The sequence below is a fragment of the Chlamydotis macqueenii genome, chromosome 2 (genome assembly GCF_036417535.1).
Source record: "Chlamydotis macqueenii isolate bChlMac1 chromosome 2, bChlMac1.mat, whole genome shotgun sequence".
Lineage (NCBI taxonomy): Eukaryota > Metazoa > Chordata > Aves > Otidiformes > Otididae > Chlamydotis > Chlamydotis macqueenii.
Window position 1 is genome coordinate 134,922,441 of NC_141557.1, and position 14,164 is coordinate 134,936,604.

Genomic DNA, 14,164 nt, shown 5'->3' on the forward strand with positions numbered 1-14,164 from the left:
GTGGGCAGCCCGAAGGCTGTCAGTAAAGGGAAGTGTTCAGTAAGGACAGACCCACTGCCGGAGTCCAGCTGCTGTGGGAACGGCGCTTCTGAATCTGTGTATGCGGGTCTGCATCTTTGGACTAGAGGACTCAAAAATATATTTCTTTCTCTATTTTTAATTCTAACTTGCAAAAGAAGTGACTATGCAGGATGTATACTGTGAGTTTAGGTGGTAGGATCAGTTCTTTAAATTCACATGTTGTCTGTTTGGAGGAACAGGTTACTGCACATTAACTGAGTGATGGCAGCTGTCCTCCTGCCACCTTTCAGCCTAGACCAATTGTAAAGAGATGGGAAGTAGTTTGGCCTGCAGTCTGAGTTAAGTCAGGCATGGATTTAAGGAGACTTTAGCCTCTTCATTTACCTGCCTGGCTGCACACACAAAAACACATCACATTCAACAGCTGCACACCTTTTTCATCCACCATTTAGATCAGGATGTTGTTCATCCCTGCATTGTCATTTTCTGTGGACTAAAGACATGCCCACAAACTGTCGTTATGGCTCAGCTGAAGTGTGAAAACATTTTACACCACAATAACTTGATTGCCCATCTGAACTCTAATTCAAGACATGCTGCATTTGAAGTATCTGCTGCAGTCATCAAACATCACCTCTTGGGAAAGTGTCTTTTGTACCAACTGTTTGCCCACAAACGTCTCTCAGTAAGTGTCTCCAGTGCTGCAGACACTCCAGTTTGAGGATCTTTTCAGAACAATCCCCAAAGACTTTTGCTGTATTGATACACTCAAGATTCTTTAAATGGTGATTTCAGCTAGATGATCCAGCTATGTACAGATATGTCAAATAGTTGATCTCAACCTGCTCTGTGAAGAGTGTCATAAACTTCTCACCCACCTGCTCTTACATGTTGTCCTTCCACTCCGCCTTATACAAGGACATGCAATAACATATTGTAGCTATACATATATTAAATATTCACTAACTTGGAATGTAGCATCCAAGTTTATTCTACAACTCATGCCACTTAACTGACCATCAGAGGTAGCTGGAGTGGATGAAAACTTCAAGTCTGTTTCCTTTGCTTCTTTTAGATTAAAAAAAAAAAAAAGTAGTTGGTTATTGCAGATTTTACTGGACCCATGAGTCAGGCTCTCTATCCACTCCTCACATTGAACAGTTTCTAGTTGCAGTGAATTAAAAACTTTTATGTTCCTTCTTAGTGTATCTTAGTATATCCTCTTATTGCTCTTCATCTAAACTGTCCCTCAACAGTGCTACAAAGGAAGCAACACACCTATGCAGCTTCCTGTTTACTACTTTTACTTTCATGTTTACTAAATTCATCTCACACACAAATCACAAACAGGCCACAAATCACTGGAACACAAGTCATCAGGGATATCAAGCAGTTTTAAGGTGCCTGTCACAGCTTAAAGTGTAAGGAGTGGGAAGGAAAGCAAATAACCTCCTCTCATTTCCACAGCTGCACAGCAGAGAGCAGAGAAGTCACCTTTGCAGCACAGTCCAACACACATTTTGGTATCTGAGAAGCAGCTTGGCCTGAGAGCCTCTAAAACAAGCCCCTTCCCCTTACTGGCAGTGGCATGGGCAGTGTGTGGCGTGGTGAGGGCATGCAGGAAAAGCATTGCTAAATTAGTATACGCGGTGGTTTCCCTGCTCTGCTGATTTAGCCCCTAGACAACCCAGGGCAGGCCCAGAGCATTTCATACATCGTCACTGAACTTGTTTCACATGGCACTAACCGATCATGCAGGAAGCACTGGCTCACAGTGAACCATAACTTATCACCTTAATCCTCTTGTAAATACCAAAGGTGGTATCCAATTAACTATCTGAAATCCTGAAGTATTGTAGATTTGGGAAAAAAAAAGTCATTTGCAGCTAATGCTTAATAAAATACCAACAAACTAATTAATTGGAATGAATTATACACAAGCAGTAGTATCTATGTTACATTGCCTGAGAAGAATAGTTTCTATCAAACAGTCAGCCTTTCATAATAAATAACAAAAATAGCACAGCAGTAGTTCAGTAGTTAAGCATTCGGTGGAGCAAACAGTGTTTTCTGACAGAGCATGTGATCCCAATGATTTCAAATACAATAGATTTACAGTGTCGTAACTCAGATCAGACTCTGGTTGATGCTTGTCTGGAATTTGAAGGATATATTCACAGCCCACACATAAAATCACATTGTGATTTTATGCTGGTGTAGCTATGCTAAAAATAATGAAGCCACACAAGCATTAGATGGGAGTTCCACAATAATGAGTCACCTTTAATGAGACGTCTTGAGAGGTATTTTTATTAAATTATATCAGAAACAAAAGGTACAGAGACCATGCAAGGCCCAGTTCTGGTTACAATGTAGATTTACCACAGTTATTTCAAGAACAATTATATAGTTCTCTTTCTATTAAGTATATTTCCATTACATTTACCTCTCAAGGATATTTCATTTCTTACTGTTGTCCATTTCTCCTCCTCTGCACTGCACGTCTTCAATCTATCAGATTTCTCTATAACATCTGATAGAAAATCATGTTTCAAACATAAATACCAGAAACTGCCACAAACAAAAAACTCAGGATAATCCCCTTGCTGCACTGCATTTCGTTATGCAAAAGTAAAAACATTATGATATAATAATAGCTATATTTCATATGGGAATTAATACAAATTCCATTTAAATCTGTGGAACCAACTAGTACTTTAGCTAAAGCTTATCAAAAACATTTCCACCCCTATAAGTAGTTAAAGAGAAATTAAAATAATTTAATAGCAAATTTGTATGAAACTGTGAAACTTTACTTTCACTATTTCACATGAGAATTTAACAATGAAAATACTCAGCAGAGAGTAGAATATGATTTACAGAAAAGGAATACATTTTTTTTTTCTGCTGAATTCCATGTAATTTAAGACCAATTTTGCATATCTCAAAAGCAAAATTGATCAAATATGTTCCTATGTGATAGGATTGATAATACTTAACTTATTATTGTAAGCAAAGTGGATTTTTCACTACCCTTTTAGATGCATTTTTTTCCTGTCAATAGTATCAGAGCAGACCAGACTGACTCTTCTATAATCAGCAGAATTAGGCTGATTAGGCATGTCAAAAAGATCAATAGCTACTGTGACAATTTGCAGGTGCTAAGTGCACTTAAACGGGGTACTATTTAAAAAAAAAAAAAAAAAAAGGAAAAAAAAATTAATTAATGTTAATGACTGAAGTAACATTGTGCCAGAAATCTTATTTACATTACTTTAAATATCATTGAGACCAAGTAAAATGTAGTCTTTTTGCTGCACTGAACATTTTGGACTTCACTGAAATCTTGCTTTCGGTATCAGGGGAAACATGAAGCTCTTCATTCCTAAGACAAATGAATAGGTAAAAGATTGTGTTCACTTGATAAATATCAGTGCAAGATGTTTGTACTTGAGCAAGCTAAGAAAGTCATTAGGGGCAGCATACCCGACAGATACTAATGTGTTGTACCTTCCAAAGCTGCAGTAAATCTAATAACCTGTGACTGAAAAAATGGAGAAAGTAATAAAAGCATGTCATAAAATCAAAAATGGTAAGAAATTTCCTGACGTGCCTTTTTGTTATATTTAATACATGCAATAGCACAGTAGATGTGTGTGTTGTTCACACGCTGCTGTATGGGTCATTGGAAAGGCCTTGCTACCAGCTCCTCCTCTCCATTTTTCCTGGCAATTTCTCAGTAGAAGACTTCGTAAGTGGTGTTCAGGGTTTTAATCAGGTTACTCCTGACTGACTAGATAATATTTTTCTAATTACTATTTTTATCCTATTCCCTACATATCAGGCAGCAACCTGCAGAAAATGCGAGCACTGTTATCATGCACTTTGTGTCTCTCTTTCTACTAGACTTCCCTGCCTGTAATTGCATATTTGTAAAATGAATGAGCAAAATAACTTTGTCACCTTTCATATCTATCCCTCCGAATCTGCTCTGTATTTACTCCCTAGTTAAAAAAAAAACCCTCAAAACCATAAAACTTTTAGAACATTTATAATGTAAATAATATAATTAATTTGCAGACATTAGACTGTTACAGACTTGATGCAAAAGAGCTTGAAAATAATGTTTTTTTCTTCTGTTTATCCATTTTTTAAGCAAAGGCTGGGGAATCAGGAAGTTAAGGTCCCATTCTCAGCTTAGCCATTGAGCCAATATGGTGGGCAACGTGTCTCAGCAGATCGAATGTGCACGTAGACTTAGCCTCTCTTTCTAAGGCCAGACTAATAGGTGCCTTTGGTCCTACAGCCATTATGACAAATGAGCATTCTCCAAATACATGGTTTAAACTTATAAAAATTATATGCTTTCCAGTCAAGAAAATTGCAAATTTTATTTTTGCCCCAAACTTTTTTTTTTGCCCTCTCTCAGTAGATTTATCATTATTTACTATTCATTATTCATTTTTGTGCTAATTTCATTTTGGGTTCATAAGTTTGGTGTTTTCTTTTTAGGCAGAACTATGTGTTTATCTTAAGCTTTTAGGTAAGAATAACGTAGTCATGGTGCTTGATGTTTTTGAGACATCACAATATTTAATTTTAATGGCTCAGCTTCAACTGTCAAAAACAACTGTTGTGCCTCCATTTAAAAAAAAAAAAAACAGCCAAACAAAAACCCACTAACCTGTGAATTGATTCAGAGGCAAATAATGCTGTCAGATCAGGCCAAAAACTCTCTTAGACATGTAAACAAAATACTTGCCTAAATGAGATTAATTCCTCTTCGATATAATGTAATTGACCTTAATATTCAGTACTAATGGCCTGGTTTTGTTTGTTCTATGTAAGTAAACCAGAATTAGCTCCACAGATTTAACTAGCCTAAAATTCATGAGCATGGAGTCCACCTCTGAGTGCAGTATGGAAAGAGGACAGCCAAACACCACCCAGAAGCAAACCTAGATCCCTTTTCAGAGGAGGATGATGGTGGCTTATAAAAAAAGATTGAAGCTTCTTGCTGTAACTTATGGCTAGCAAAGAAATGTAAGATTTAATTGAAGTAACACAACAATTTAAATGTGAAGATTGATTCCAGTTTCCACCCCTGAGTATTTTTGCCAATGTAATTTTCACCAGTTCTGGTGGAGTTCTGGTGCTCTTCTTTTACCTCCCTGTATACTGGTTGACTCCAGTAGACTTGGGATGACTTGTGGAACATGCTGGGTTGGATTTGATCCAAAGCAGCAGTACCAGGTACAGTGGGAAAGTGGTGAGAGAATGGGAAGGGGACACAGGTGTTTTCTAGGCTCTCAGTGGGACAGTGAAATCCTCCGCAACAACTCAGGCCAGCCATTGGGTCTGTGCTTGGCCATGGATTTGAGCCTATCAGCTTAATCCTGAAATCCTTAGATTTAACTGAAATTGAGCAATTGCCATGCATCACACATTTTTCCTGGTGTGTCAGTCTTTGAAAGTAAATAGCTTTAGTTCCCCTAGAAAACACTCATTTCACAGGCCTTATCAGTATGCTTGAGCCTCAAGAATGCTGAATGAAAAACCCTCAGAGGAAACATTTTTCTGTTGAAAGTCTCCACACAAGTAAAAAGGGGTAAACACTGAAAAGCCAAAAGGTTGTTATTTTCCCATATAAAAAGACACAAATTTTAAATGGTTTTATTTTTCGATACAAATTGCAGAGGCACTGCAGTTAGTGACCCAATTATTCCAAAAGGTCTCAGTTTTTTGAGAAAATATAAATGTGTTACTAAGAAGATTTTCTGCATGATTAATATCAAAACATGAAAGTCAGATTGAATTTATCTGTACATAGGCATTTATGGATCTCAGAAAAGAGAAGTTATTTAGAATGTGATAGAACTGTAATTGCCATTTCAACAAAAAAATGCAATCAGTGAGGAATAAAACAAGCTCAGTCTGCCAAAATTAAGATTTGGAAGTTAATCAAATGCCATCTTAGTCAGCCTGTTATGCTGATATGTGTATCTGAAGTTTCCAAATTGTTGTTGCTATTGATTTCTAAAAGTGCACTACAGTTTTATAATGTCCTTCGAAAAAAATAAGTTGTGTTCCAACCCCAAAAGAGAACCAAAAGGCTAAATTCTTCTCTGCTTCCTCTTTGCGGGATTATGCTAATCCCTTCTCAGCTATTAGGTGATTCTGCACCATTTGCAGACCACATTGTAACCCCAAGAACACCATTTTGCTTTGTAATTTTTATTTGTAAAGGAATGTCTCTTAAAATCCTCATAAAACAAAAATATTATGCACTACTATGCACTTCACATTCAAATAAGTATGATGCAGGAAAATTAGAAGCAAAAACTGTTTAAAATAGGACTAGCTTTTATCGTCATTTCCATCTAGAAACCAAACCAAGTCTTTCACAGGTAACTCTACATCCCGTATGTTTAATTGACTGTCTTAATTCAGTACCCTATTGTCACCATTTAAGTATCCATTGTGCATCATTGCTGGTATCATCCCTCTTTCTGTTATTTATCCTGAGCCTTCCCAGTATCTCTGTCATTTCATGTTAAATATTTCCAACCACTTCCTCCAGCAAGATCTTCTCCCCATTTCCTCTCTATTAATTTGCTTTTTTACATTGCTCCACTTCGTCTTTATGCTGAGTAAAACTTCTTCCTTCAAGTAGCTGAAAAATCTCCTGTTGATTAGATAGGACATTCCTGATCTCATTACCATCATTGCATACAATGTATTTTTCCCGCACTGTTTTTTTTTAACACCTATCTACAGCCAACAGTACTCATCTGCCTACCCAGGATTCTGAGAATGAAAAGAGATGTTGGTCTAGGGGACAAATCAGTGTTGGATAGGGCTATCTCATTCTTCCTGCCGATTTTTATCGGGCAAACAAGTGAAACACAGCATTTTAATACAAAGGAGATAGAAGTTTGTTTTCACTGATGAGTAAAACAGCCATTCTCACATGTACTCACATAAGTACTAACACTTCAGAGCAATTAAACTGTTCACTGAACAGAAAAATGATTCTGTAGTGTTTTCAGCAATTAAGTATGATTGACAGAATACAAAAGATAATGATTAGGTTTCATCATTTGAAGAAAGGTTTAAAGAAGGTGGAACTGCTTCCTTTAATTATTCTTTATTAATATTTACCAAACTCTGCAATTCCTCCTACTTGTTATAGGCAGTGAATATTCTATCACTAGCTCATTATAAAAAGTTTTGCTTTAGTGCCATAATTGTGTCTGTCATGTTTTTCAAGTGTTATGAATGACAGCAGCAAACCCATAATACACATTCATGTTCCCCTGCTAACACCTACTGAACTGAGCATTTACATTTCATATGGGGGCGTTATACTAAATCACCTATATAACTGCGTTACTTAATCAGAGATTTTATGCTTTAAATAAAGGGACGAAGCACAAGGTGTATCTTAAATGAACACAGCTGTGAAGTCAATGTGATAGCTAATACAAATTCAAGGTTCCTTGGTAAGCCCTCTTCGCTGCTTGTGGATTTCCATTCATGATGATGAATGCTGTGCAAAAGCCAATAGAAGCGCATGCCCCCATGGTACCCTACAAACATAAATTACTGGGTTTTGCACTCAGTGTGAGCTGCCTGCTTAAGAAAAAGGAAGGAGTTAGACTCAACAAATACACAGAATAGCAATTTCCACTACTACTTTCTGTAATGCATCCTGATTTTTCTCATTTTAGGGAAATATCTGGATCAATAATGGCTAACCAAGATTTGGGTTGTTGTTTTTTTTTTAAAAAAAAAAAGTCTGTTCTGCAAACATAGTTTTTCATTTTCTTTGCTGTCAAGAAAGTACATTTCATAATCAGAAGAAATTATTAGAGATGAAATAGAGTATACCTTCCTAGAGGACATAACAGCGAGATCTGTGAACCTGCATTCAGCACTCTCAGTTGTACAGATAACAGTACAGGAGTGAGCATCAGATGCAATCAAAGCAATCACGCTACAGTTGCAGTTTGAGGTAGCGCAGGTAGGAGGGACAGTGCTGTGAGTGAAAGGACAGTGCAGCAGCTGCATTTTAACGGGGCTTACAGTTGTTTTGCAGAAAGTAATATATAGCAGTCACATAACCCATTGACAAAGCCTAGACAGGCACCAGCAGCAACTTGGGAAGGTGTCAAGCATCGAGTCTACTCAACAGAAGCCTGACAGAAGTTTAAACACAATTTTATCTGAAACTGAGCAGTGGTCAGAATTAGCTTCAGATGCCTCTCTTACAGTTATTAAACTCAGAAGTCCAGTCCTGAGAATCAGTTTGTCTGGCAAGGAAAAAGAGGTAAGAGGAAGGATATTTGAAGCTTTGGGTATCAAGCTTATGGGTATATGAGCACGGTCATCTATCCATCCATTGTTTAGCTGCATTTTCTGGGAATTTCTAAGATTAATGTTATCAGGAAAGCCATGGAGAGCAATTGTTTGTTTAAAAGCAGATACATTTTTTCAGATGAATATCTTGCATATACTTCTTGGATGCTCTTATTGCTTATCATAGAATCATAGAATAGTTTGAGTTGGAAGGGACCTTTAAAGGTCATCTAGTCCAACTTCCCTGCAAGGAGCAGGGACATCTCCAACCAGATCAGGTTGCTCAGAGCCCCGTCCAGCCTGGTCTTGAATGTTTCCAGGCATGGGGCATCTACCACCTCTCTGGGCAACCTGTGCCAGTGTTCCACCAACCATCATTGTAAAAAATTTCTTCCTTATATCCAGTCTTAGTCTCCCTCCCTCTATTTTAAAACCATTACCCCTTGTCCTATCACAACAGGCCCTGCTAAAGAATTTCTCCTCATCTTTTTTATAAGCCCCTTTTAGGTACTGGAAGGCCGCTATAAGGTCTCCCCGGAGCCTCCTCTTCTCCAGGCTGAACAGCCCCAACTCTCTCAGCCTGTCCTCATAGGAGAGGTGCTCCAGCCCTCTTATTATCTTCATGGCCCTCCTCTGGACTATAATTATTGTTGGGTAAATTCTGTAACATCCATATTCTGTGGGACTTTTCCCTAAACATTTTCTTAATGTACTACTAGGGAAGACGTTAGTCAATGTTCTGGTTTCAGCTGGGATAAAGCTTTTATTATTTATTATTTTATTATTTATTATAGGATTTGGTATGTGAAGAACATTGATAATACACTGATGTTATGAGTTGTTGCTAAAGAGATTAAGGACTTTTTCCAGCTTCCCAAATTTTGCTGATGTGCAGGTGCAAGAAGCTGGGAGGGGTATAGCCAGTACAGTTGACCAAAACTGGTCAAATAAAGTATGCCATACCATAGACATCATCCTTAGTATATAAGGGGAGTTGTCCAGGTGGCCAGCTCTCTCTCTTTCACTTACTGCTCAGGATCATTCCAGGATCATTTTTTGTTTTATTTCTGTGATTGCTGGTTGGGATAGGCTGTATTGTTCATCAGGTCATTGGGTGGACAGAAATTGTGCATCGTTCATTTTGCGTATCCCTATATTTTGTTATTATTATCATCTTCCTTTGCTATCATAGTAAACTGTCTTCATCTCAACCCATAAGTTTTCTTTTCTTCCTGATTCCTTTACCCATCCTGCTGGTGAGGGAGAGGGTGAGTGAGCAGCGATGTGGTATGCAATTACTGACTGGGGTCAAACCACAAAAAGTGTGTACATCTTTTGTGTCATTTAGTCAGGGTGCATTCCTAACACTCCCTCCCAAGGACATATGCTAAATTCATGCTCTCAGATAGTAAGATTTATTCCTGTACATCTAGGTCTGGAAGATGAGCATGGTAAAGAAAGTTCATCACACTTTTCCCATAAACTCTGTGAGAAGGAAACTAGTTATCTATGGGGAACAAGGAACACATCCCTGTTGTTTATCCTTTATCAGAACTGTAAGGAGGAACAAATAAACCAGAGCAGGGAAGAGGCTGAACTCTGGATCCAGCTAGCTGAGATCAAAACTCATGCCTACCGCATACAAATAAAGTTGACCTGAACAAGTTTAGAAAAGCCAGCAGCATCCCCCCCTGCCACAGAAGTGGTGGTTACCATTACAGCTTCCAGCTGCTTGAGGAGGCTGGGGACACAGGGGTGGCCCACTTTTTTCTAAAAGAATGGTGCCTGCAGATCTTCACCCTATATTGAGCTTGCCTTCTCATAAAAGGCTTTTAGGAGAAATATAGAGTGCAAACTATTCCTACCGTGTCATGCTTGGTGACTGTGAAGCACAGAGCTTAGATGAAATGGTCACCTGGCAGGTGATCTGATGGCTTTTCCACAAAAAATGTCCTTTACTTTCAGGACATTCTTAATGTAAAGACTGGAATTGTCTAGGCTTTGAGGGAAGGTAAGTAACAAAACCATTAAACCTCTAAAAGACAAGATGGAAAACTCTGTAGATTTCTACTGAATTTTATCTGATTTACTCCATCATTTTTAGTGGTTATAGTTTGGGGCCAATTAAGTAGAACTGCAGTTTCATTTAGTGAGATGTTTAATATTTAATGTTGGCTTTCGAATGTTATATGCATTGTAATAGTGTAAAGTTAAAATTAATTGAATCTAGTATAATTTGAGTTTGGTAAAAATCCTAGAAGGATCATACTGGAACTATAATAACAGTAGCAACAGCATTTCTGGAAGACTGAAATATGTGTTATGCCTAAGACTGTTTCCAATAGCTGATGCTCAAAAAACCACTCAGGGAAAAAAAAAAAAAAAACCAGACATAATTTCAGGTGGAAAATAAACCAATAAATATTCCATAACCCATCTACAGCTTTTTCTCAGAGATTATGATGGCAATTAGGACAGTATATGCTGTTTCTTTGATAGTCTCTATGGCTGCCAAGGCTATATGCTCAGTTAGGTTATTCAATTCTTAAAGTGCATTATGTTCAAATCACACTTTCTAAAGTGGTTTTCTGTTAGAACTACATCAAATGAAAGCCATATCACTGGCTTAAATGTAATTCAGTTCATCCTTGTTGTGTCAGGATGTTTTTTATATATATAACAGGAAGGAAATTAAAATATTAAAAAAACATTAGTCATCATGAGGATTTTAATATCATCAGCACTACCATAAAGCCAGCTGATAAATTACACATTATTCAGAAGAAAGAAATAGAATAAAATTAGTATTGCATTACACTAGATTAATCATAGCCTTGGGTTACTGTCATTCTATGGAAAATAATAACTTGACTATTTCAGATTTTAAAGTTTCTTCTCAGCCTTTAAGATTATTTGCCTTAAGAGGGAAATAATAAGCCCACGTACTGAAGGAAGAACACAATATTTTGGGCTGGTGGGGTTAGTAAATTTTTATCATTATTTCATTATCATTATCACTTTTATCATTGTTTCTAAATGACAGCAAAGCAGCACTGATTACTTGGATCCAGATGGTTAGCAGTAGCGCTTCATAATAGTAACCTAATGAAGCTTTTCAGTGCTGGTGACAGGTAAATGCTTGGAAGGTTTATGGCAGGGAAAAAGCTTCAATAAATAACTTGAAAATCTGTCTCTCTTCTTACTTGCATAATTATTGTTTTTTATAATGACATAATGGAACAGCAACGCATAGGTGAAGAAGAGGCTAGAAAAGAGGAACTCTCTCTGGAGCAAACAGGATGTACAATGGGATTTCTTTTACTTCTTCTAAGATGAGTAGCTGCTTGACAGCCATTAGGCCTCTCTCAGACTTAAGGGGAAAATTTTAAAATCTTTCTCATGTAGTTAAGTCTGTCCAGGGATCAAGAGCTAAAAATAGAGGAGATGAAGGTTTTTCTCAATGCAAGTAGAGCATAACAGTTTCAGGACATTTTAACTGGAAGAAGAAAGTTCTGGGATCGCTCACATGAGCTTTTCTCCCTAATCCTTGTTACCTGTGAAGAGTACAACCCGAAATCTTGTGCTCCCTTTGCAATGAGGGATGATGACTGGCTGCTTCAAAGGGCAGTCTTGTAGATACCGTGATGTTTCTGATAAAACATTTTTCATGGGAAAACTAGGTTTGCAATAAATGGGAATTTTAACATAAATCATCCTTTTTTTTCCTGGGGAAGAAAAAGGCAGACTTCAAACTCACTGAAGGAGAGGGAAATTGGCAGAAAAGACCATCTGGAAACTTTACAGATTTTGATCAGAAGTGCACTTGGTTTTGTCAGCTGCTTTCTGTTTCAGTTATACAACATTATACAAGGATACTTCAGTCTCAGCAGCTCTTGCTTGATTCACTGCAGTTATTTTGAGCCATGTAGTTTAACTTAGGACAGTTGCACAGTCCTGATTGTCCAGTGCTGCAGGTACGTGACTTTACTTTTAGCCCTCGAAGGTTTAAGGTGGGAAAGTCTGATAGATATTGGTATTTCATAGTCAAGTCGTAGTCCTCTTCCCTCTTTTCCCCAGTTGTCTTGGCTTCCTTTTGAGATTCTGCTGGAGGAAATTCTGTGCCATCATACTAAAGTGAACATTTCATTTCTCAGTTTCTACAGATCAAGTGATGAGATCTCATATGTGAACCCCTGAAGGCTGAGAAGAGAAACTGACTTCCCCACAGAAAATTGTGAACTGCTGTTTCTTACTGGCTAGCAACACCTTTGATCCAATTTGTATGAAAACTCAATTTACTTATAAAAATGGACGTTATCGTTCAAATATTAGAAATTCCATTTCTTATATGTTCTAAGCTGTACAATTGTCAGATTTTTATGGTTTCGATTGTAAATGTGTTTTTCTCTGGCTAATTATTGGTATTATTTTTTTAATTTTGATGTCTTAAAGGCCAATGTACTATATCATAATAATATGAAGGACATATTTAACAGGTGTGGGAAACACTGTATACAAATGTATATTTCTAAAAGCTATTTTTATGATTAGCATGTTTTAATGTTTTACCATATTTAGAGTCAGGTGATATTGCACTTCTTTTTTTACAGCTTAATTCAAACAAGATCACAATTCAATACATTGTATGGTATTTTCCATTATTTTATTTATTATATTCATTATTGGAAATAATTATGTTTACTAATAGCGATAGCTGCTAAAAAGTGAAAATGTCAAAACAAGTGAGCAATCCTTGATAAACTGTAAATTGGACCCTCCTGTAAATCCCTTTCTTCAGATAAGCACTCTCTGTGATGCCATTCACTAGACAGTTGTTACAGCTGCTCCTGCAAGTTTCTAAAGGCAGTTGGCTGTTACAATATGGAAAGTTTACATGACAGTCAGTCTCCTGTCTAGCCAGGTAAATTACTTATAGACTGCCAATATCTGACAACCTAAGTTAGTCTACTGATTACTTTTTCATTTATTTTCTGGAAGTAGTCTTTCCACTCCTAAACCTCGAAAGCCCTCCTAAAAGCCTGCAGTTGGAATAACTAATTATTACAGATGTTGTAGGGGAAATCTTAGTATAGAATTTCTTAATAAATCATATTTCCTTTCAAACAGAATGGATGCATTATTTCTCTTGTGTTACTGAGATATTAAGGATATCAAAGCATATATGATATGGGCATAAGGTCTTCTTTTCTAATGTTCACCTTCCCAAAGCCAGACCTCCTTAGCACTGCAGATGACATGAAACAAGGAATAGATATTGATTTATCCACTTCCTTATGTGAGATATACTCTGATAGAAAAAGACACTTCTTTAAAGTGATTGCAAAGGAAAAAAATATATATATTTAATAGCTATGACCTTCCAAGAGGGAATGACATTAATTTAAGAAGTACCTTATACAGTCCAATGGGGCTCAGACCCAGCTGTATGCCAGTCTGCAGCACAGAGCCCTGATGTCCACTGATATTTGTGGCCAGAGGTATTTGGTATTTGGTATTATCCAGCACCACAATGGTAAACCCTTGCCTTGCCTTTTCAATCATTATCTGTAGGCTGAAAGCAAAAGAAAAATAAAGGTGCCATAGAGACTCTTTAATAGCGCAAACTTTCAATTTCTATAAAAAACAGCAGTTTCTGAGATGATAGGTTCACCTCAAACAGTGGGGGTATGAGGAGGTGGGAGCTTAAGGTCTCCAGTCAGGTTTCCAGCATGGGGACTATCATCAAAGAAGGACTGATATTCTTCAAACATTTGGAAGAAGAACA

At 37.3% G+C, this 14,164-nt stretch overlaps 1 protein-coding gene across 4 annotated transcripts in view; it reads left to right on the forward strand.

The window, feature by feature from the left end:
- RALYL (RALY RNA binding protein like) overlaps nucleotides 1-13,508 on the forward strand; it is a 405,974-nt gene extending 392,466 nt beyond the window's left edge. For all 4 annotated transcript variants that reach the window (XM_086742442.1, XM_086742444.1, XM_086742443.1 and 1 more), the window contains one exon: nucleotides 12,534-13,508. In XM_086742442.1, the coding sequence (XP_086598568.1) occupies nucleotides 12,534-12,551 (18 nt within the window). In that variant the 3' untranslated portion in view covers nucleotides 12,552-13,508. The remainder of the gene's footprint in view (nucleotides 1-12,533) is intronic.
- Nucleotides 13,509-14,164: the final 656 nt, after the last annotated feature.